Source organism: Miniopterus natalensis, chromosome 9, assembly GCF_054644295.1.
Source record: "Miniopterus natalensis isolate mMinNat1 chromosome 9, mMinNat1.hap1, whole genome shotgun sequence".
In the NCBI taxonomy this organism is placed as follows: Eukaryota; Metazoa; Chordata; class Mammalia; order Chiroptera; family Miniopteridae; genus Miniopterus; species Miniopterus natalensis.
The window spans coordinates 81,057,989-81,082,767 of NC_142089.1; the positions used below are offsets into that span (position 1 = coordinate 81,057,989).

The window sequence follows — 24,779 nt, forward strand, 5'->3', positions numbered from 1 at the left end:
GGTATACTCTATCATGGGCCTTTATGCTGGTAAATCCACTTAGATGTCACACACCTGAGAGCTGATGATTCAGATCTATCTACAATTAAATGTTTTTGAAACCACACACAAACACACATACATATTTAAGTTGCTGAAGCCTTAGGGAGAAAACCTGGAGAAGTTTCCATGCCCGGGGAAGTGTGTGGACAGGAAAGGAGTGAGGCTGAGCCAGCGGTGTCTAGACTAGGGGTGGGCTCACTGGTTCTGTAAAGAGCCCAAAAATCAGTCTTTGAGGCTTTGCAGAGCACGTGCATACAGCCACTGCTGAGCCTCCTCTCCTCTTCCTCCTGCCTTCGATTCTTCCTCTTCTTTCTTGTCTTCATTACTGTCATCTTTTTTTAAAACTACCCTGAGACCTGTAAAAATCTCCTTAGAGGACAGTAAAATCAGGCCTCAGGTGGGGTTTGACCTGGAGGCCAGTGGTTGCCCACCCTGCTCTAGGGGATGAGTTAGTGGCACAGCGTCCCCCTCAACTAAAGGCCAGCATTTAATCTTCCGCACCAGCAGCCTGCATCATGCACCAGCTTTAACTGGCCTGTCCACTGCTGATTCTGATTGCTCTGCAGACATATGCTAACCTGTGAAATTTGTAACAGTAGCTGAAATGGGAAAAGACTGAAGGAAGGAGTCTGCAAGTTAAACCTGTGGGTCTGCGCTCTGTCCGAATGCCGTCTGCGGGGCCGCCCCTTTGCGAAGGCTGTCTACAGTCTAACTGCCTGGAAGGGCCTGAAGCCCCTGCGATTACTACAGCAGCACCGAACAATCAGCTGCAACCAGGAAACGGCTCAAAGCAGAACTGAGCTGGCAAAAACCACTTTCTAATTTGCACTAGATCTGCACGAGAGCAACAAGCAAAAGTTTCGGCTAAGGGCCAAAAAACATTGTTACAACAATACACGAAACACTTGTATTAACAAGTAGAAGGTAACAGGTAACTTGTCCTAACAAGTAATGTTATGACTCTCAGCAGATCTCTGTGTTTGTGAAATGACTATACCCTGACAGGGAGTAAAGGATTTAGCTAATTAACAGAATTGCTAACCACTCGTTTGGATCAACAGCTCAAGGAACAGGAGTCTTGTGTAATTCAATCTTTAAAATAAATTGTTGGCTCCTCATAAGCATTAAAAAGCACTGCAAAATACCAGACTTTGGCACAACAAGGCAAGATGAGGTGCTATTAAGATCTCAACTAGGAATCTCTTTAAGGAACAAAAGCACAATGACTGGGTAAGGTGAAGAGACACAGCTGGGTGGAGGGAGCAATCTTCTCCTTGAAGCCTGACCATCACAAGGCTCTCAGAAATTATTTTAAACACTATTTCATTAGGACACAGATATAGTAAGAGGCTGCCAGAGGCTAAAATTTAGCAAACAACATAACTCGTCCTGGAAGAATTACTAGGTTCTGGATAAAGATGGTTGTCTGCACACATGGTTGCTCCCCCCCAGATGCCTTTCAGAAAAAGACTTGGCTCACAAGGGCAGAAGGAACACCAAAGAAAGGAGAAACCAGTTCTGGCAGCTGGAGAGCAGATGGATGAGTGGTCAAGAATTTAGCAGGAGCCCCAGAAAACAGACCCGGAGCCTGCGGTGGTGAAGCCAAGAGTGAACCAATTCATACTTGTGGGGCCCCCACACGTTCAGAAGGGTGGGCTGATGACCGCTCTGCTGGAGACCCAGGCTGGCGCCTAGCCCCTCTGCCATATCCCAGCGTCTGGCAGCCGCCTCACCATTTCTGGAGGAGAAGGTCCCCGGACTGAAGGTCACGGGGCCCAGTGAAGGGTGGGGACACTGTGCTGAGAACAGGGAAAGAGTAAGTGAAGTACATGCTGAGACTGCCCAGCAGTGGGGGTGCTGGCTGCAGGCTCAGCTCCTTCCAGGGAGGAGACTGGGACTCTTCTCAGGGAGTCAGAGGTTCTCTACCTAAACGGGCCTGTCGAGTCTCCCTACAGAGACGCAGCCAACGAGCTCCATGTTCTCAGGAACTCCCAATTAGCTGGTAAGCCCACCTTTTAGACATGAGCGGAAAACCAAGGATTACCAGACAGACGTGAGCAAAACCACATACATGAAAGACAAATCACAACAAATCAAAACGCAGCAACTGGAAAGGAAACAGAACAATGAAGGAAGATAATTAAGAAACACACATACACCACCATTAAGACGCTCAGAGACGGTGTCAAAGAAACAAGATACTATAGAACAAAGGACAGTTAAGAAAAAGATTTTAGAAATTGAAAAAAAATTCAGAAATTAAAAATTCAAGAGAAGATTGTGAAGATAGAGTTGAAGAAATCTCCCAGAAAGTAGAGCAAAAAACTGTAGACATAAAATCTCAGAAGGGAGACAAAAATCAGAAGACGGCCTCAAGAGGTCAGTATAATGGGGTTTCCAGAGAGGACAGAAAACGGAGCAGAGCAAGTAATTACCTAAAAGTAAATCAGGAGAGCTGATCAGAGCAAAAGAAGGACCATTTCCAGAGAGAAGGGGCCCCACCCCCCAAACAAAACTAACGGGTGGGACTAGGCTTGAAATTCATTAAGATTTTGTTTCACCAAACCAAGGAGTTTTTTAAAAGATGCCAGCAAATAGGAGACCCAGCTTAGGCGAGTGGCTAAGAGAACCCTCTGATGAGCATGAAGGAGGTCACCAGAGGCCCGCTACAGAAAGATAGGCGGAGAGAGTAACCCACGGGCTGGGCGACCTTGGGGGCAGTTAGCGATGATAAAGTGACAACTGTACAGGAAAGAAAAAGTAACTGTGGTTTACTAGAATGAATAACATTGATCAGTCATGATAACGTAACACTAAGTAACCTAAAATTAAAATATAACGACAGTGTTAAGCGAAAGGAGGGATGGGGCAAGGGAAGGAAAGAGATCAAAACCCTTGTTTTGAGTAAGAGGAGGCCAACAGGTAGATAATGTCTAGAAGGAAAAAAGGTCAAGAGCCAGCAATAAAAATATGTTACTTAGAAGCATGGAGCTAAATGCAAAAGCAGCAGGTGCAACAGTGTGACAGACGGGACTGTCCAGAGAGAACAGAACAGCGGGCAAACACCAGCGGAGGTGAACCAGGACAAGGGCCTCTGCCCGCGGGGCCACGGAGTTTCTCCAGTGGCAGCGAGGATGTAGCGGGAGGGTGGAGGCGGGAAACTGCTGGGCTTTCTGACAATTCCTGGAGAATGACTGGAGTTTAAATTATGCTAAATTAACTGGGGGGAAACAAAACACTATAATGAAGGAAAAACTCATTACCAACAGGAGCATTACAACCTCAGGCTGACCGACCAAGGCCCTCCTGTGGCTCCCTCTACAAGGCCTGCCCAGCCGGAGCTCTGCCCCAGGGCTTCTGCTCGGCCCACCTGCCCTGAAAACCCAGTGCTTCCCTCCCGCACATCTGCCCCCACTCTGCCTTCTGGACAGCCACTGACGCTCCGGCTGCCACACCCTCCACAGAGGAAGCTGCCCATTGAGGAAGGGCAGGCGATGGAGTCTGCAGACGGGGGCGCCGGCCAGGGAGAGCAGGCACCCTCCGGACAGGTGGAGAAGGGGGGAGGGCAGGCACCCTGGGGGAGGGCAGGCACCCTGGGGATGGGTGGAGAAGGGGGGAGGGCAGGCACCCTGGGGGAGGGCAGGCACCCTGGGGATGGGTGGAGAAGGGGGGAGGGCAGGCACCCTGGGGACGGGTGGAGAAGGGGGGAGGGCAGGCACCCTGGGGGAGGGCAGGCACCCTGGGGATGGGTGGAGAAGGGGGGAGGGCAGGCACCCTGGGGACGGGTGGAGAAGGGGGGAGGGCAGGCACCCTGGGGATGGGTGGAGAAGGGGGGAGGGCAGGCACCCTGGGGACGGGTGGAGAAGCAGGGAGGGCAGGCACGCTCCGGACAGGTGGAGAAGGGGGGAGCGGTGTGTGCCAAGGGAGGGAGGGTTCCACTGCCAGGTGCTGGGGATTCGAGAGCTGAAACAGGTCCGTGGGCTTAGGCCCCTGGGGACGTTAGAAAGAGCAGCTTTGATGGAGTCTGGGGCAGAGGTGACTGGCCTGCGGGGGGGGGAAGGGAGGCAGTGAGGAGGCAGCTCTCTGGTACATGTTAGCCCAGCAGGGAGGCGAGAGGAAGGGCAGGGTCTGGAAGGAATGAGTGTCGGTGGGGGTACATTTTAAAAAGATGGTTGGATTTCAAAGTGTCAAGATGTGATGGGCAGGAGCAGTGAGGAAGGGGTGCCGGCAGAGGAGGGAGGGATGACCCAGGGTTTCTGGAGAAGGTAGGAGGCGGCTCTGCTCCGCAAAGGGGTCGGGCAGAACAGGAGAGGGAGGGCAGGGTACAGATTTTTGGTTCAGGGACCACTGTTTTAAACACAAAACCTGCCCTGATTCTGAAAGGTCAGCCCCATGTGAAGGCTGTGCTGTATGCATGTGAGGACAGAGGCCTTTCCATCCTGCAAAGTGGAAACTCCTTCGTCTCCATTCACCCTCAGTCTCGCTACATTTTATTTACATCAAAAACAACTGTTTTAAATGATGGGTTTCCAGCTTTTACATGCACTTAATAAATAGTCAACTACAATAAGAAATGTGAGATTTAAACCCACTGCACACTGTTCGTGGAGGCTGCTCAAGTCGCCGGTTAGAGTAATGGCGGCCTTTCCTCTCGCCTCCCTCACAGCGGGCCTTTGGGACTGTCAGCTGACGGGTCCCCACGCCGAGTCCCGCAGGCATACAACCTGCAGTTTCTATGTGGGGGGAAAGGAGTTTAAGGGGCTGAACAACCTACCAAAGGCCTCATGGGGAAGGGCTCAGATGACACCTCTCCCTCACAGGTGGAATTGAGCAGAATGGGGGGCTCTCTTGAAAGGGCACAGTCATTTGTATGGGGCATCCTCCCGTGGCCCATACCCTACTTCCAACCCAAACATTTTCCGTAAGAGTTGTCAACTGCGCAATATTTCCCTTGCTTTCTCCTTTCTATCAGCATCACTGAGAAACTATTAAATAGCAAACACGACTGGTATAATTAACTCAATGGTAAAAGCCTTGTACGGCTGTGCCTAATGAGGTGGCCAAAAGACCAAATCCACCACCAGACCAGAAGGCAACGGAGGGAGACTGAAATGCGCAGCTGGCTTCCTCTTGCGCCTCAGAGCTCCCATGCTGTCCTGTTCACAGACAGTAACCAGCTCTATCCACCTGCTGCATTTTTATTTATTTTAACTTAGCTAAGGTGGCCCATTCCCACGGAACGTAGGTGGCGTTTCTCCTGCTTACAGCAGTCGGCAGCATACATGGAGGTCTTGTCCGGCTCAGGGGCCGGGGAAGGTGGCAATCCCAGGACTAGCGCTCCAGGTCTGTGTGAGAGTCGCAGCCACAGTTCAGGGCCTCTTCATCTGCCCAGCCCCCACTTGGCCAACTTTATCTGTGCATCGCCCCTCCTCCCACCTTCCACAATCTGCACAGAGGACCTACTAAATGCTAGGCAGTAAGCTAAGCCAGGCACCCAGGACACACACATGAGCAAGCAAGCCATGGTCTTTGTCCTTAAGAGGCTTGGAGCCCAGTGGCCACCACAGTGCAGTGTATTGATGATGGCAGAGGGCAGACAGGGTGCTGTTAGAGGACTAGGGAGGGCACCTAGCAGGATGTGGTTAGAGGTAGGGTGTGGGCCACAGGAGGATGCCTAAGGTAAGAGCTAGACAGTGCGTGTGGGGAAGTGGAAGGCACAGTAGGTGTGGGTATCTCTTCCTGTGCCCCAATGTGGTCAGGCTGGTCCAACCCAGCTTACCCGCTTGCCCACTGCCCACACAGTTTAGTAACTCCTGCCCCCATGCCTTTTCTCATGCCGTTCCACCCACTCGGAATGCTTTCCTCCTAACTACCATCCATGACTCCCACTGTGGCCAGAGGCCTGCTCAGGTCCACCTTCCACAGGCACCACTCTGCTCCGGATCATGTGCTGTTGCTTTGGTGCTGATATAATAAATTGGCATGATAACACAATCTATTTGTACCTGTTTGTAAAGAATAGGTTCCCATGGTCGCCCACTTAGAGTCTACATGTCTCAGGACAAGAAAATGCCTCTGATCCTCTTAGATAAGTCTGGGTGTGAGAGAAAAACGAGTGGGCAGAGAGCATGTTTACTGAGCACCTACTATGTGTTAGGTACTATGCTGGCTGTTTCATTCGGCAACATGTAGAGGCAGTGGTTATTTTGAGGGTCTAATGAATCCTCAGTTAAAGAATTTAAATCGACCTGCTTGCCCAGTGAGTTGCATCAACTGTACATGACATGAAATGAGGGCTCCTCAGCCTCAGACACAGGAAACATCAGGGCTCTGATTAGATCCTATACCTGCTAATAATGCAAAACCTGCTGCTTCAGGAGAGGGCCACATCCCTTTAGGCAGTTATAGTTTGTTTTTCATGGGTGAAAATCCCAAGTATCTTAGAAGTTATAAATGATAGTAGGGCTTATATTTCCAGAGACAAAGACAAAGAAGAAAGAAAGGAGGGAGGGAGGGGGTGAAATTCTCTTTCAGTGGTAAGTTGAAGCTTATATGAAAAGTCCAAATCTCTTTGTGATTATTAAACCCTATGCAGTTACTTCCGAAGGCTTGGTTCTATTTAGAGTATGTCCAGGAAGTTCCCACAGTCCCTGCGCTCAGGAATAGCTCTGCAGGCTTCCCAGTGAGTGAGTTCCAAGCTCCAGCGACAGATTCTGCCTGGTGGGTGTCTCACAAGGGCTGCATTTCTATCACTCAGCAGCTCAGGCTTCGCTCACTAGATATGGCCATCAAAGAAACAGGTAGCAATGGGGGAAGGCTGGGTGGGGGTCAGGGGCTCCCAGGCGCTGGTCAGGGGAGGAATGCTTGGTGCACCTGTGCACACCTACAGGCGTGACATTCCCAGAGGAGAGGTGCAGGCCCACGTAATGTCCTTCTCCCGGCTTTCCCCTAGGAGCCCTGGAAGTGTCACGAGAAAACCTGTTTCTCAGAAATGCCGGACTGGAAGGATGTGTTTTTCCCACGTGCGACCTAACAGTCCCGCCTGCCCGGCGCAGGAGTGCAGGAGCCATACGAGAAGCTCCACACACAGGCCCCTCTTCCACAGTCCTCTCCCCTCGTGCTCCAGGGCCAGGGCTCAGAAGTCCCCCCCCGGAACAATTCCCTAGCAGGGAAAGAATGTGAGGCACTCAGAACGTCAGTATGCCAGCCAGCAGATTTTAGAAATGAGTTTCTTTTAAACTGTATAATAATTCTTGCCCTCGCTGTTTTTACTGAAATGTAGATACAGTATCACAGCCATGACGGTACTTCCACTGGCGGGACGTCGGGCCCCGCCCCAAGCAGCGGACAGTGGTCTCACAGGTCGCAGGCTGCTCTCACAACTTCCAAACCTAGCAAGATGAATGGCAGAAGGTCAGTCGAGACGAGTAATTGCCTGCTGGTTATGCTACTATCACTGGAACCGTGGAAGAGGAGTTTCCTTCTCACACTACTCAGTAATAAACGAATGAGAAAGTGAAAGGCAAAAGAAAACACTAAAACAACACCAACAATGCAACCTCCTCCAAACAAACAAATGCACACCCTGTAATGTTCTTAGGAGAAAACGCCTGGCTCACAAAGCTGCCTCCTCAGTACCCATGGCCAGCTGGGAACCTCAGCTCCCTTCAGGACTGCGCGAGGGGCCGACCTGCCCGGAGCGTCTTCTACTCATCCAAATGCAAACGAATGTGCTATCCCCTGGTAACTTCAAAGCAAAAATCACTTGAACGATGTCAAAGACTTCAAGAGCAAATATCTGTGCCAAATCTAAATATGTAGATGGCAACACATTTTACAGGCTTCTTCAGTGAAAATCACAACAGATATTTTCAAAAATAGGAGCAGAAATGAGAAGTGACAACAGATCTTAAAACAGCTAAAGTGAGAATGGTCAGATATTGATCAGTGTGTCTGATATGAAAGGCATGTAACACGAGTTAGAGAAAGTCCAGAAGTGCAGAGAAAATCTCTCTCACCTTCCTTTACCCACAAACACCACAGTGGGTAAAAATGATGGGAGGAAAGTAAGTTTTCTCACTTTTCTTTTGTTTAATTCTTACCTGGGGATATTTTCTCCATTGCTTTTCAGAGAGAGTGGAAGGGGGAGAGGGAGAGAGAGAGAGACGAGAAACATCGATGTGAGAGAGACACATGGATTGGTTGCCTCCCGGACACGCCCCAACTGGGGATCGGGCCTGCTACCAAGGCACGTGCCCTTGGCCAGAATCGAATCGAATCGAATCGAACCCGACCCTTTAGTCTGCTGATGCTCTAACCACTGAGCCAAACCAGCCAGGCTTCCGTCTCACGTGACGGCCCCCTAATCAAGCTCTCCTTCACCCACTCTGTCCAATCATTCAACGAGTGCTGTTGACTGTGTCTCCCTTGGGTCGGCCCGTCCTCGCCATCTCTGTCCCTTGGTATCAGCTGAGGTCCTTGTCATCCCTCCTTGGTAGCTCCTGGGATAGGAAGCACGGTGGCTTCCACAGGGCTGTCGCCACCGTGTGAGAAGGAGTCCTGGGGAAGGAGTTCCTGCTGTCCTTACGTGGGGAAGTTAGGAGACAATGGGCACTCGTGGAAGGACGTTCAGACAGGCTGGCCCCTGGGTCTCCCTCTGGGCTCAGGGCGTGGGTGTTACGGAGCCCCACCGCACCCAGCCGCTGTGCGCACGGGGACACACCCGTGGGGAGCGGACACCAGCCCTACCTCCTTCCCTCGCAGCCTGGATGGGCTCCAGGCACTAGGGGCTTTGGGACAGGACAGGACAGCACAGCAGGGGCTCTGCTTCCAGTGACAGGCCAGAGTGACATGCCGGGAAAAGCCACCCTTCACAGGTCCTTCAGATCTCTCTCCATCAGAGCTGGGGCTCTTGAGTGCTCAGCCCGAGGCTTCGCTTCTGAGGCCCCTCTGCACCGTGGTCGGGCTTCTCTCTCGAGAGGCACGCAGGCCGAGGGCTAGCTTAGCAAGTTGTTTGCTGGCCATGTGACTTCACTGTTTGCAGCGAAACATCGCGTCACAAAGCTTCTGAGGGACGGGAGCGCGGTAGGAAAGGCGTCCGCGTGGGAGACAGGCGCTCAGCCCCGGCTGCGCCACTCACTGCGGAGCAGCCGTCGGGGGTCGCAGCTTCACTGCGCCTCTTCCCCTCTCTGCGGACGGCCCCCGGCCCTGACGTTAAGCTGACCGGGCTGCAGCTCACGGCACGCGTGGGGCTACAGTGAACATGCCGTTTTGTCTGCCCAGTGACCCCCGCTGCCTTCACTCTAGAGTACCGTCCCCGCCGTGGGCCCTGCTCCTCTCCGGGCACACGCACCCGGGACGCCTGCGGGGCTCCCAGCGTAGAGTCCTCTCCCTGACAACAGGACAGAGCCTCAGGGCCCACCCCAAACTCGGGCTCCAGGGACTGGTCTAGAGGTGACCACAGGGCCCAAAGGGGACAGTCAGCGTCCTTCCTTGGGATTTCTCTCAGGTGGGAGCTATCCAAAACGGTCCTATTCCTCTTTGACTGTTAGGTGCGTCCTCAGAAACACTGTCCATGACATCCTCTGTCACGGGGACGCGCTGAGGGAACGAAGGTGGCATTCCAAGAATTCCAAGAGCAGTACAGTCAGAAGGCAGAGAAGTAGGTCAGAGCTGCAGATCCTGGACCCAAATGTCCCCGAGGCCACTCGGAACCCAGTTTCAGTCCCTTAAGAACAACAGAATTCTGATGAGTAAAAATGCTCATTCACTTTTCTCTCCTTCCTAATATAAATGCTTTCGTTATGCTCAAGGCTTTATTTGCACGAATACCTCACACATTGAAAAAATAAGAATTTATATATATCATCCGTCACAATTTTTGGAGCTTAACAGAAGACACCTAATAATAAAATGTCATGCTGGCTGCTTTGGAGAACACAGACAAAAGGGGCCCTAGTTCACGAAAACAAGGTGTGAAGTGGCTTCCACTTAGAGCGCAGGCCGTTCACTTCTAAAGTGCACTCTCAGTAAGAGCTTTGGGTGCCATTTAACAGCAGTGTGAATTCTATATTAAAAACGTAAAAACTCAACCCCAACACAACCAATCCACCATGCATCTTTAAGTCCACAAAAGAATATGGGGAATTCCTCAAAACATGAAATATCTGATTTAAGAAATAAAATAGAAGGCATAAAGGTACCGGGCGACTAAACTGCAGTGCGAGATTATTTAATATCCTTCTGCTTTTTATTTTTATTCAACAGTTCAACTCCCAGCATCAAGGCCATGTTTCTGCCTTCTATTCTTAATCTCCTCTAATATAATTAGTTTCTTGTACAATGTTTTTACTCAAATTTGTAAGTCAGGTAGCTAGGTACGAAAGAAATGTAAGGGAATAAAAAATGACATGTAAAGTGATTCTAATTAAAAAATTTTGCTCTACATATTGCAACTCAAACAAATTACCGTGAAACTACTACAGAAAATGATACTGGTTATGGGTCTATGGACTTTCACTTAGTGTTGGGATTTAAGTAACACCAACTGTTTTAAAATGCAAAATGTTAGAGAAAATCAGGGTCAACGTTTCCAAAAAGATAAGCTCTTCAACATTCTCCCGTTTCCAAGGTTATTTTGATAGGCTGCTATTATAATTTTTGAAGTAAGCAAACTACTTTATAAATTAAATTGTTAGTTGATTTGAAAGAGCCTGATTCATCACGAGCTGGTGGAGCTGGGGACATAACAATTAATGGGTAAATGACAGCGCTCCTTAGGCTCTGAGGGGACTTTTTAAATTAAATTTATTGGGGTGATACTGGTTAACAAGATCATATAGGCTTCAAGTGTACATCTCTATGATACAAGATCTGTATATTGCATTGTGTGCACACCCCCCAAAGTCAAATCTTCATCACCTGTTTGCTTCCATCTACTCCCCACCCCCTCCTATCCCCTTCCCTCTGGCAGCCACCACACTGCTGTGTCCACCAGTTCCAGTTTTATATCCCACATATGAGTGAACTCATATGGTTCTTAGCTTTTTTTGACTGATTTATTTCATTTAGCATAGTATCTACAAGGTCCACCCATGTTGTCGCAAATGGCAGTGTTCCATCCTTTGTCATGGCTGAGTACTATTCCACTGTGCACATGTCCACATCTTCTCTATCCAGTCCTCTGTCGCAGGGCACTTTGGCGGTCTCCATGTCTGGGCCTCCATGAATAATGCTGCGCTGAACATAGGGGTGCACATGTCTTTGTGAATACATGTTTTCAAGTTTTTGGGGGTATATACCCAGGAGAGGGATTGCTGGGTTGTATGGTAGCTCAAGTCTTAGTTTTTTGAGGAATCCCAGACTGCTTTCCACAGTGGCCGTACCAGTCTCCATTCCCACAGCAGTGAGTGAGGCTCCTTTCTCCACAGCCTCCCCAGCACTTCCTATTGCTTGTCTTGCTGATAACAGCCACTCTAACAGGCGTGAGGTGGGATCTCATTGTGGTTTTTATTGGCATTTCCCTAATTGCTAGTGAGGTTGAGCATATTTTCATATATCTATTGGCTGTTTGTCGTCTGGGGAGAGGTGTCTGTTCAGGTCCTCTGCCCACTTTTTGATTGGGTTGTTTGTTTGGTGTTGAGTTGTATGAGTTCTTCATATATTTTAGATATTAACCTCTTATCAGAGCTGTTTGCAAATACCATCTCCCATTCCACTGGCTGCCTGTTTGTTTGGTTGTCAGTTCCTTTTGCTGAGCAGAAGCGTTTTAGTTTGACTCAGTCCCATTGATTTAGTTTTGCCTTTACTCCCCTTGCCTTTGGGGTCAAGTTCATAAAATGTTCTCTACGACCAAGGTCCATAAGTTTGGTGCCTATGTTTTCGTCTATGTAACTTATTGTTTCAGGTCTCACATTTCGGTCTTTGATCCATTTTGCATTAATTTTTATACGTGCGGACAAACTGTAACCCAGTTTCAGTCTTTTGCACGTGGCTTTCCAGGTTTCCCAGCACCGTTTACTGAAGATGAGTTCTTTTCTCTGTTGTGTGTTACTGGTGCCTTTGTCAAAAATTGTCCATATCCATGTGGTGTTATATCTGGGCTCTCCATTCTGTCCACTGCTCTGTGTGTCTGTCTCTGTGCCAATCCCACGCTGTTTTGATTCTCGGAGCTCTGTAGTATAATTTAAAGCCAGGTAGCGTGATACCTCCAGCTTTGTTCCTTTTTCTCAGAATTACTCTGGCTCTTCGGGGTCTTTTGTGGTTCCATACAAATCTGATGATTTTTTGTTCTATTTCTTTAAAAAATGACATTGGCATTTGATGGGGATTGCATTAATTCTGAATATTGCTTTGGGAAATATGGCCATTTTAACTATGTTGATTCTTCCAATCCATGAACACGGAATATTTTCCCATTTTGTTGTGTCTTTTTCAGTCTCTTTTAATAATGCTTTGTGATTTTCAGTATATAGGTCTTTCACATCCTTTGTTAAACACATTCCTAGGTATTTTATTCTTTTGGTTGCAATTGTAAAATGAATTGTTGTTTTCATTTCTTTTTCTGAAGTTTCGTTGTTGGTATATAGGAAGGCAGTGGATTTTTGTACATCAATCTTATATTCTGCAACTTTACTGTATTTGTTTATTGTTTCTAATAGTTTTCTTTGGTGTGAGGTGACTTATATTGCCAAAGATAATATCTTAGATTAGAGATCAGTTTAGTCATGGTTGAACCAGAAGCCATTTCCAGAAACTCTGGCTTTATACTTTGGAGATTCCAGACGTCTTTTGGTTTATCTCCTTCAAACCATATGAAAGGAAAAAGGTAGGTTCTATGACCCCTGCTGTTTTGAGCTCTGCATCTGCTCTGAGGCATTCCTGAATTCACTAATGGCAGAAATTGAAAGTCCAGAGAACTCTTTTTACCTCACTTTGTCAGATGATAAATTCAATCCAATCGTAATTAAATTCAACTAGCATGTAGATGATCTTATGAGTACTGGAGAGGCGAGGAAAAAGGAGAGAGGAGGAAAATGAACTGAACTCGTTACAGGTACTGACCTGTTCTCATGGGAAACCCTGCAGTTTTTGTCTTTACATTTTTTAGAAATTACCCTCCTGCAACCACCTCCACAATCAAATTCTCCTGCTTCCAAAAATTACTTTTTCATTTTTGATGCAGTAAAATATTGATTTTTAAACCAAATGTGTGTCTGCACTGGGCAGAATGAAAGGCACAGAAATCAGCCAGAACCAGAGTCTGCCCTTTGGGAGCTGTCTAGCCCACCAGGGAAGGTAAAGTTACAGGTGACTAAAATCAAGGTCAAAGTGACAAGGGCTAGGACATGGCCACTGCCAAGGTTCACTCTAAACTGGAGGCTCTACAATTCTCTCAGGCCTTGCCTCTCAGCGTGATCCATGGACCAGCAGCGTGATCCATGGACCACTCGGCGTCTTGTTAGAAATTCAGAGTCTCAGGCCCCACCCAGATCTACTGATTCTAAATCTGCATTTTGACAAGATCCCCAAGTGAGCCACAGAAAATGAGAGTCTGAGAAGCACGCTCTACAGGAGAGAGACTCAGGAGAAGGTGTTATAATTCTGAGAAACGGCCACTTACTGCTCAGGAGGGGTCAGGTGCTGGAGACAGCTGTTCCTTAGACCCACGACCCGTCTCACGGCAGCAGAGCACGCTGGCGCCTCCTGCAGCTCCCTTTCTGCTAAGTGGCTGTTAACGCCTCTGCTCACACATTAGTGTGACCTTCTTTACTTTTTATTGTCCCCCAGATATAATCAGTTGCCCAATCTTATTGTGTCTGCATTTTACTTGTCCCTTTTATTCACTGTTGACAAATGGTATTTTCAACCAGTTACCCACTTCAGTGACAGCAAACACTTACACAGGGTGCAGGGCATGAGGCGCTGTTAGGCGCGTCACTTACGTCAACCCACTTCGTCTTCACACCACAGCTCTGAGGTAGGTACTCTCTCTCTCTCTCTTTTTTAAAATCCTTGATTAAAAACCGGGCAGAGGACCTGAACAGACACTTCTCCAAAGAGGACATACATATGAAAAAGATGCTCAGTGTTACTAATCATAAAAGAAATGATATTAAAACCACAGTGAGATATCACCTAACATGTCAGAATGGCTGCCATCAATAATCAACAAACAGCAAGTGCTGGCGAGGGTGTGGAGAAATGGGAACCTTCCTGCACTGTCGGTGGGATGCAAATTGGTGCAGCCTGCATGGGAAACAGCAGAGTGGTCCCTCAAAAAATTAAAAATAGAACTAACACATGACCCAGCAATTCCACTTCTGGGTATTTATCTAAAGAAATCCAAGACATTAATTCGAAAAGGGATATGCACCCCTGTGTTCACTGCAGCATTATTTACCATAGCCAAGGTATGGGAACAACTTAAGTGCCCACTGATAGAGGACTGAATAAAGAGGCAGTGCATTATATACACTGGAATATTAGCCCTGAAAAGTGAGATCTTACCACCTGTGACTACATAGACGGACTAGAGGGTATCGTGCTACATGAGGTAAGTCAGACAGAGGAAGACAAACACCACGTAAGTTCATTTATATGTGGAATCCAAAGAACAAATTAAACAAACAAGATAAACGAACACTCACTGATACAGAGAACAAAGTGAGGGTCGCCAGAGGGGGGAGGCTGGAGGGATGGGTGAAAAGGTGAGAAGGTTGAGAAATACACATTGTCAGTTATGAAAACAGTCCCCGAGATGCAAGGTATGCATAGGGAACTTAATCAATAATAATGTAACAACAATATCATATCAGACGTGCACTAGACTTATCCAGATCACTTCATAAATTATATAAATGTCTAATCACTACGCTGTAGACCTGAAACTAATATAATATTGAATTGCAAGTGTAATAAAAATAAAACATTTATAAAAAAATAAAATAAAAATGTTTAAAATTGTAAATTTTGTTATATACATTTTTTACCATAGTAAAAAAATTCCCAAAAAAGAATCTTCCAATCTTCCATGTATAATGATTTCCCAGAAATCTTTCAACTATTCCAATAAAAATCTGCTTCAAAATTTTCTAATGCAAAAGTGAATGTATGAGTATAAACCAGATCACTTTCATATGCAGGGTGTGGCAAAAGTAGGTTTATAGTTGTTTGTATGGAAAACCATACAATAATTAAGAAATAAGAATACAAGAATAAACTCTGTGTTTTGTGTACCCACAAATGTAAACCTACTTTGGCCCAACCCTGTACAGTAGAGCTTTCACTCAACTGGCAAAACTCCAGTCAGAGTCGATGATTAGATGGTAGCCGTTTGTCATGGTGAATTTCTGGATATTGATGTTTGCACTGCGTTTATGTGAAAAAATGTCTGTGTTTTCAGGGAATACACACAGAAGTCCTGGGTGATGGGGCATCAGGATGGCAACCTACTCTCTATGGTTCAGAAAAAAGAAGATTGTTTTTAATGCAGTTGAAACTTTTCAGTAAGTTTTCAATGGTTTCACAATTTTAAAATATAAATTGAAAGTATTAAAAAAGATTGTGTAACGTTACCATATTGACTGGTAAGAGTACAATTAGCTACAGTAAAATCATAGTACACCACATATAAACCATAATAAAAGACTTAAAACCTTTCAAAAAGTAAAAAAAATTAAAAAATAAAAAAGACAAAAGAAATTTTAAAAAGACTGTTTGGATGGTGATAAACACTCCCATAAAATATACTGAAGCTGGATGCAGTGAGTGAGAAAGCCCCTGCTCCAGGCTGAAACCGCCTGCAGCGCTTTACACCAGAGGAAGAGGGGACAGGACTGGGCAGAACAGCAGGCGCACGCGACCCTGCCAGCACGTCTGTGAGCGACCAGGAACCAGCTCTCATTATACTTACACAATGGTTTTTCCAATGTGCAAAAAAGACTTCTCTACAAACTCCCGGACACTGTGGACTTCCCCAGTAGCTATGACAAAATCCTCTGGCTCATCAGTCTGCAGCATCAGCCACATAGCCTGGAGAGAAGGCAAATCCGGGTTAGAGCTGCAGCCAGCTGCCGCTGGGAAATGTCATGTTATCAAATGCACATAATTGGGTACAGACATTGTTAAAACGTAAACTGAGGCACATTATTTTTTTTTAAAAAAGAATTTATTTGATCATACTTCTATTTGAATGGAGCAGGTTAAACCAAAGATTGTTAGGAGTGCTCCACCAAGAGCTAGGGGCAAGGTTCTTATAAAGTAGACACGGAAGTGAAGTAAAGAAATGAACTGATTGGCTACAGGTTATGCAGTTGCCTTATTTGGGAAAGCCAAGCCAGTTGGCTGTGACTGGTTGTTCTTACGTTTCATTTTCCTGGATTCGAGTGGAGGAGTCTGGCTCAGGCTCTGGCTTACTCATGTGGCTGCCAAGGCATCAGAGCCACCCAGTTAATAGTCTCCCTGTTTATATACTTTAACACATACAGCTAGAAACCAACCATGAATTCAATACAATACTCTTGCCACCAGAGTGGTGGTTCTCAAACGTTAATGTGCATCAGTGACGTGGGGAACATCTCCGTGTGGATGCCTGGCGGACTTAGCAGAGAACCTGCTTTAGGCATCTTTATCTTTAACATCCAGGGTGATTCTCAGGTCCTCGGACTGCAATTTAGAGGAACAAGATACTGAAGAGTATCTGTGGCAAATAACCTTACTGTAGTACACTTAGGAGTTCAAAAAGCATTGTTTAATTTACCTTCGTATCATGGATAGAAGAGAAAGAAAAGTCTTTTAAAGACAGATGTTTACCCCCAAAACAGAACAAAATTTCTTAACAACAAAATGAAAACTTTATCAGTTTGGTGACATCACAAAGCAAAATAATCAAGAATCATTAATGGACTTCTGGTCAAGATGGCAGCATAGGTAAATGTGGTGCTTGCATCCTCCTACAACCATATCAAAATTACAACTAATCTACAGCACAACCATCAGTCAGAACCCCCTGAAATCTGGCTGAATGGAAGTCCTACAACTAGGGATTTAAAGAAGAAGACACATCAAGACTGGCAGGGGGAGAAGAGAAACAGAACAGGCTGGTCCCACAGCCAGGTGTGGTGGATAAACATTGAGAGGGATGACTCGGCTGTGGAGGTCCCCCCTCAAGTGTGAAGGGTATCAGCCCCACACCAGGCCCCCAAGCCCAGGGTGCCAGTGCTGGGAAGAGAAGACCCTATAATTTCTGGTTGTGAAAATCAGCATGGGTTGAGGAGGGAGGCTGAGGCTGCTAGAGTCCCAGGAAGTTCCTCCTAAAAGGCCTGCACATGGACTCACTTTGACTTCTTCCCTCTGAGCTCCAGCACTGGAATAGCTGCTCAAAAAGCCCCAGGGACATATGGGGAGGAACTGAACCATTTGGTATCAGGATGAGAGCTGGGAGACAGCTTTCTTCCAGACAGAACTGCTGGCAGAGGCCATTGTTCCTTTGCTGAGTCCTTCCCCCACAGAGCAGACAGGCACCATATCTGAGTCTCCATCAACCTGGCTATCACAGTTTGCCCTGCCCTGGTGATTCCCTGAGACCCCACCCAACTTTCAAGCCCATCTGAATGGCCCGTCTTGGCTCTCGCTTCAGACCTTCCTAAAGTCTCTCAAACAAGCAGCATCTGGCTTCAGTGAGCTCTGTACCTATCACTAAGTGGCCCTAGGCCAGGCACTAGCAGCAGCCAGCCATGGTTTGCAGCTTGGCCTCTCCTGGTCATCTCCAAGCCCAGCACAAGTAGCAGCCGTTTGTTTGTAGATCACTTTATAACTCAAGGTGGGTGGCTCTGGGCAGAACAGAGGTGATGGCTGACTTGGCCTGCACCTCCCAGGAGGCCCCAGAGCCAGCACACCTGGTGCACAGCTTTAGATGACATACAAGTACCACCACCGAACCACCTCCACAGTGACACACTCAAGGGGTGGACTCAGTAGGTACTAGAGCCCTGCTGAAGGAAGCTGTGCTCTGTGGGGAGGGCCGCTCCTCAGCTGATCCTCCACAGTGGTCAGTGGTCACAGCCAGTCCTTGCAGCCAATCAGTCTGGGGTTAAATCACTTTCCTTGATGTGCCAACAGCAATCAAGGCTCAGCTACAACAGAAGGGTGTACACAGTTCACACAGTGGGGGCAGGGGCACCTGGAGTGCCCAGCTTGGGTGATTGGGGAAGCGGTGCCACTGGGCCCTATAGGACACCTACTACATTAGGCCGCTCTACCAAGCCTGGGAGATGTAGCAGCTCTACCTAATACATAGAAACAAACACAGGGAGGGTGCCAAAATGAGGAGTCAAAGAAACACGTCCCAGATGAAAGAACAGAACAAGACTCCAGAAAAAGAACTAAACAAAATGGAGACAAGCAACCTACCAGGTGCAGAGTTTAAACACTGGTTACAAGGGTGCTCAGTGAAATCAGGGGAAGAGTAGAGGAGCTTAGAGAGAACTCCAACAACATAAATCAGGACATGGAAATCGTTAAAAAAAGAAATGAAGGATACACTAACTAAAATGAAGAAAAATTCACAGGGAATCAACATTAGGGTACATGAAGCCAAAAATCAAATCAGTGATTTGGAGTATAAGGAAGCAAAAAACACCCAATCAGAACAGCAAAAAGAAAAAACTAATCCAAAAAAATAAAGCTAGTGTAAAGGGGCCTCTGGGAAAACTTCAAGCATAACAACATTAGCATCATGGGGGAACCAAAAGGAGAAGAGGGAGAGCAAGAAATTGAAAATCTATTTGACTAAAAATATCTATAACCTGGTGAAGGAAATACACATACAAGTACAGGAAGTATAGAGAGTCTCAAACAAGAGGAACCCAAAGAGGCCCACACAACGGCACATCATAATTAAAATGCAAAAGGTTAAAGACAAAGAGAGAATCTTAAAAGCAGCAAGAGCAAAAAAGCAGCTAGTTACCTATAAGGGAGCTCCCATATGACTGTCTGCTGATTTCTAACAAAAAGGAATTGGCAAGCCAGAAAGAATTGTCAAGTAATATTCAACGTGATGACAAGTAAGTGCCTACAACCAAGCTTATGTTACCCAGCATAGTTATCATTTAGAACTGAAGAACATATAAAGAGCTTCCCAGACAAAGAAAAGCTAAAGCAGTTCATCAGCACCAAACCAGTATCACATGAAATGTTCAAGGGTCTTCTTTAAGAAGAAGGAGAAGAAGATAAAAAATATGAACAGTAAAATGACAACACGCAGAACAGAAACAGACTCATAGATAGAGACTATATATATATATTTTTTCCATTGCTTTTGAGAGAGAGTGGGAAGGGGGGGGAGAGAGAGAGAGAGAGAGACATCGATGAGAGAGGGACACATTGATTGGTTACCTCCCGACTGGGGCCTGAAACCAAGATATGTGCCCTTGGCCAGAACTGAATCTGGGACCCTTTAGTCCCGGGACCGATGCTCTAACCACTAAGCCAAACTTGCTAGGCAATACAGAGAATATTTTCATGGTTGCCAGATGGGAGGGGGATTGGGGGAGAGGTGAAAAAGGTGAAGGGATTACGAAGCACAAATAGGTTGTTACAGAATAGTCATGGGGATGTAAAGTACAGCACAGGGAATATAGTCAACAGTATTCTAATAAGTACATATGGTGTCAGGTGGGTACTAGAGTTATCAGGATGATCACTTAGTAAGCTATATGATATCTAATCACTGGGTGTACAACTGAAACTAATATAATACTGTATGTTAACTATAATTGAAAAAAATGATTAAAAAAATTTAAAAATACAGGCCCAAGGGAAATTTTTTAAAAATCCACTATCACTGCCTGGCTGGGCACGGCTCTGCGGTTGAGCATCAACCTAGGACCAGGAGATCACACTTCAATTCCTGGTCAGGGCACATGCCCAGGTTGTGGGTTTGATCCCCAGTCGGGGGTGTGTAGGAGGCAGCTGATCAATGACTCTCATCATTCATATTTCTATCTCTCTCTCTCCCTCTCCCTTCCTCTCTCTGAAATCAATAGAAATATATATATTTTATTTACTGATACTGTTTAAATTTATTCTAAAACCTGGGATTCAACAATTGATCTATAAATCCATTACTTTATCTGTAAAACGGAAAGAATGCTGCCTAATCATAGGCTTATGATGGACTGTAAATGAGATGATCTGTGATCCACCACCACACTGGAAGTGATCTTCAGCAGGGAATCCTGAAACCTCAACATAATGTTGGACTTCACGTGTTCCAAGACCTCAGGAACCCTACCACTGCCCTTCTCCATAAGCAAGTCTACCATGTTAAACTGTGGATCTTGATTTCCTATTGCTCAAAATTTTAAAGATCTCCACCTTCTGTGAGTAGTGCAGCAAATGGTACAGCGCCGAAAGAAACCAACCTAACTTAGGTTTCAGTCTTCCAAGAGCAACAGCTAAAGATCCATGTATGGCTCTTAATGCTTTTTCTAGAGGCTTCACTGACCAATCCCACATTCCTACCAGAAGAAGATACAGTCAAACCCTGTAACATAAGTCTCTACCGAATTAAATTTTTTAAAAAAGGAATAATTAATGGAAAGCAATCATGGAATGAACAGCACCGCCACGTTTCAAGAGCGCTGAGAGACAGTGAGAAGGTGTGCACGGCTCCAGGGTTTCACCCGGCAGCATTTCAGGCCTGCTGCTCCATGGGACGGCCCTGCAGGTGCATGTGTTCAAAAGAACAAGAACTCCGGTCCGGCAGAAAGGCAGCCGCATGTCTAGATGCGAACTGTGGCCACCGTCACAGCTCGGCTCCCCTCCGGTCCACCGGCTTTCATCAGCAGCATGCAGGCCTAGAGTTCCTACAGCTTGGAACCGCACATTAATTTTATAGGTTTTGTTCACAAAGATAGAAGATACAGGTTTAAAATAAGTATGGATGATATCTGAGCACAGCATGTCTCTTTAACAGAAATCCAAGCAAGAAACAAATCAATGTTTTCTTATCACTCCCACCCACTTCTCAAAATATAAGAGGTAAAAATAATAGGGGTTCATTCTAAAACGGTGCCCAGTGTTACGTAAGCTAAACTCTCGTTTTAACGTTTGAGGAAAACACTCTGGTTGGTGTCTACCCAGCTGCTGTCGGGTAAGCTGGAGAGCAGGGCAGCTTATTTTCCCTTTAGAAAAAGAAAACAGAAATGCTGAATTACTCCTTATTATTTTGAACTCATGGCCACTTCCTAAAAACTAAAAAAAATAGGTAAATATTTCTCTTTTGCTTGAAGTTACTTCCTGTGAACATTTTGTATTTTTGACCCATTACATGAGAGTTAAATCATGTTTTTGGTTTATAAAAGGGAGGCTTTGGGCAATTTCACATGCCGCGGAGATGCGTCTACTGGGTGGCACAGCGGCAACGGGTTCAGGCCAGTGACACCCTGAGAAGTGACTGACGAAGGGGCCTTGGCCGAGTCTGTTCACATCAATGAAATACCCAGCTTCATTCCGCAATTTTCTAAAATATACTCACCCGACCTGAGAATATGTTTATTGATTTTGAGAGAGAGAGGAAGTGGGGGTGGGACGGAGGGAGACGTGGATGTGAAAGAGAAACACGGGCAGGTTGCTCTCTGCACCAGCCCAACCTGGGGATCACGCCCGCAACCTTTCTTGGTGAACCGGGCGACGCTCCAGCCAGATGGGCCACCCGGCCAGGGCTAAGCACAGTACTTTTAAAATTTTACACTTATTATATTAATATTGATAATACAGCTCGATCCGTTTCTTAGAGGCACAGAATTTGAGGCGTTCCCTATGAGGCCGTCCACGCAGCGCGGCCTGCAGAGCCTCGAGGCTGCCTGACCTCACTCCAGGCTAAGGCGAGGCTGCGGTCTGACCCGCAACCGGCTCTGACGCGCCTTGGGCTCCTTCCTGGGAGAGGGGCCTCTCTGTGCTCCCCTTTGGGCTCCTTCCTGGGACAGGGGTCTCTCTGCGCGCACCTCTGGGCTCCTTCCTGGGAGAGGGGCCTTTCTGTAAGGGGCGCTGGCTCCAGCAGAAGCCGGGAGGGGCCGGCTCCTCGTGTCTGTGACCTGCACGTGCAGTCCCCGGGGCCTAGAACGCCCTCTTCCCTCACCTTTGTGGGAGCTCTGATCACTCCTAGACCATGGTCAAGAGCCCCGAGTCTCGCCCTCACAGGAGTTCTGTGATGTGCCCAAGTCTCCCCATGATCCACGGCACACAGCATGCTGGGTTCACTGGGACGCGGCCTGCCCTTTGGCCACCCACCCCTACCTCCCCAGAGCACCCACACACATGCGCACACACAAAGTAGTTTTGGCATTCTCTAAAATACTTTCAAAGTTTTTAGGAAAAATTAAATTATGCTTCTGGCTAGAATTTCTATTTAAACATTTTTCTGAGGGATTAATGTATACACTTAAATGTGTTTTACTCAAATTTCCATTCTAAAAATAACATTTCAAATAGGTCTTTCAGGACTGTTCAGCTTTATTTTATTTCTTTTAAAACGCTATGTTGTGCTAGAATGGATTTGAAAAAATCATATTTTTAGGCATAAAAATATGAAAAAAAAAGCAAGGGCTTGCTAATATTTAAAGGAGAGGATATGATTACTGGTTAATAGTAGGTTCCTCTAAATAGTAGATCACGTTGTTCCTCAACAGAGTCTGGGGATCAGTCGGGCCCCTCACTCTCACCAGGGTGAGTGCCAAGAATCTGCTTTCTTTTCCCGAAAGCTGTCTGCAGCCTCTGACCTAGCAATTTCTAGGCATTTCCTCTGAAGCTCATATTGTAGCAGACCCAGTCTGGGAATGGGAAGGGAAAGGATATACAGCTCCAGATTTATTTGTTATTACTGAATAGTTTACTGGTTGTACAGAGGGAAAGGGCTTTGTTTAAATTTCCATTGAGCATAATTAATGGTTATTGACTGGTAAATGAAGAACAGGTGACACTCCGGACTGGGAGATAAACGATCCAGTGTTCTGGTGTGATAATGGGTTAGCAATTTGCCACAAAGCCCAGGCCCAGTGCATCCCATCGTAATGCTGGGTCATGCCCAGGACACAAAGGCCCCTGTGTGAGGAGCACTCAGCCGTCCCTCCTGATACAGCTGCACTGTTGATCTGGTCTATTTGTTCTCTGATGGATGGCACAACTGAGGCAGAGGTCCACCACTCCTCACCTTCCTGTTCACATGCTGAGCACATGACCCATGACGCCACCAGGGCAGGTCTGTGAGCAAACTGCCACCCAGCCTCGGCTGCAGACTACAGAAAGGATTTTGAAGCTGCATGTTTTAGATGTCAGTTCTCTCTCTTTCTCTCTCAAGAAATGGAGGAGAAAGGCGAAGTCTCCCACGTCCTTTCAGTGCCTTTACAGCTATGACAACTTGTCCACTTCCTTACATGCTTGTTTACTTTCAGCTCTGCCCTGATCACCAGCAAATGAAAAACATCTCCTGCCTCTTAATCCATCTCACAGGGAGGAAAGACAATTAGCTAAGGAATTTACCGATGCTCCGGATTCTTCAACACAGAATGTCACTGTACGTTAAACGAATGGCACAGTTTTCAAATCATGTCTCACATTCATTTTGCTTTTAGGGCACGTGAAGTTTGGGAGAAATCTGACTCCATACAATTGACGGCCAAGTCAGATACGTATAAATATTAGTTAACTGTGGACATGTGCTCTCTTTTAACTATATAATTAACCTATGTATTCTACAAATCTAATTTAGAGAAGTCAAAATAAAAATTTAAGTTAAGAAATTTCAAATAAAAATACCCCTCTCTCACAGACTACCCTTTGGCCATTCAAATCATGAATGCGGAAATGGGCAGCGAGGGTCACTCCTCTTTCCTGGACTTGTGGCTCTGGAGGCTGTTCGCAGCTGGACCAGTGAAGGAGAACACCCGGAGCACCTCACGCAGCCCATAACCACACCTGATTCCATGCATGCCTTTTTGGGTGAGATGTGTGTTTGTCTTAAAAATCTGGATTGTACAATTGCTTCCACCTCACCATTAACCTGCAGTTTAGTATCCAAGCCACAAACACTTATTAACTGGGCTGTCACCCATGAATAACGAGATCTGTTAATCAAGGTTCTGTTTAACCATGTCGCTTGCCGCTGCTTTTTCAGCCCTGCACGGCTCTGCTTCCTGCGCAGCTGTCCTAAGGCCGATCTGAAAGGGGGCTCTATGTACACACGTTCCAGGGACAAAGTCTATGAGATAACTCTAATAACAATCAGAAACCCGAGCAAATGGAAATTAAAGTCCCCAGGAAAGGATGCCAGGGGTGGGTCCATTGCGTCTGTAAGCTTCGCTCAGTAGCTGTCTGGACGACGACAGCCTGGCGTTTATAGTTAGGGTCAGGACTTACGTGTTGCGGGACCCACGTGGGGGGTCTGAGGGTCTGCCGGGGAGGGTACCCCTACTACAACATCATTGGGAAACAGGTGCCAAATGACTAACAAATGAAACCGTATCAAGGAAATCCTCTAGCATAAAATAAGGCCTCTCAATCTATTCATTTCTTCCTGCGTAAAAACACTGTGGCTCGTGGATGCCTTTGATGAAGGGCTCTTCAGACATTTTAAAGATACAGTAACTGAACAGGAAAAATTGTTAGGTAACAAATTAATAAAAACACCACAAATAATAAAACACGATTTAGAAAGCTACCTGGCTCTTGCTTGTTAC

The 24,779-nt window shown here is 46.6% G+C and overlaps 1 protein-coding gene across 1 annotated transcript in view; it reads right to left on the bottom strand.

Moving 5' to 3' along the window:
- Window positions 1–24,779, bottom strand: part of GMDS (GDP-mannose 4,6-dehydratase) — a 570,121-nt gene that overhangs the window by 92,925 nt on the left and 452,417 nt on the right. The window contains exon 8 of the mRNA XM_087820697.1: window positions 15,956–16,074. Within this exon, the coding sequence (XP_087676823.1) occupies window positions 15,956–16,074 (119 nt within the window). The remainder of the gene's footprint in view (window positions 1–15,955; window positions 16,075–24,779) is intronic.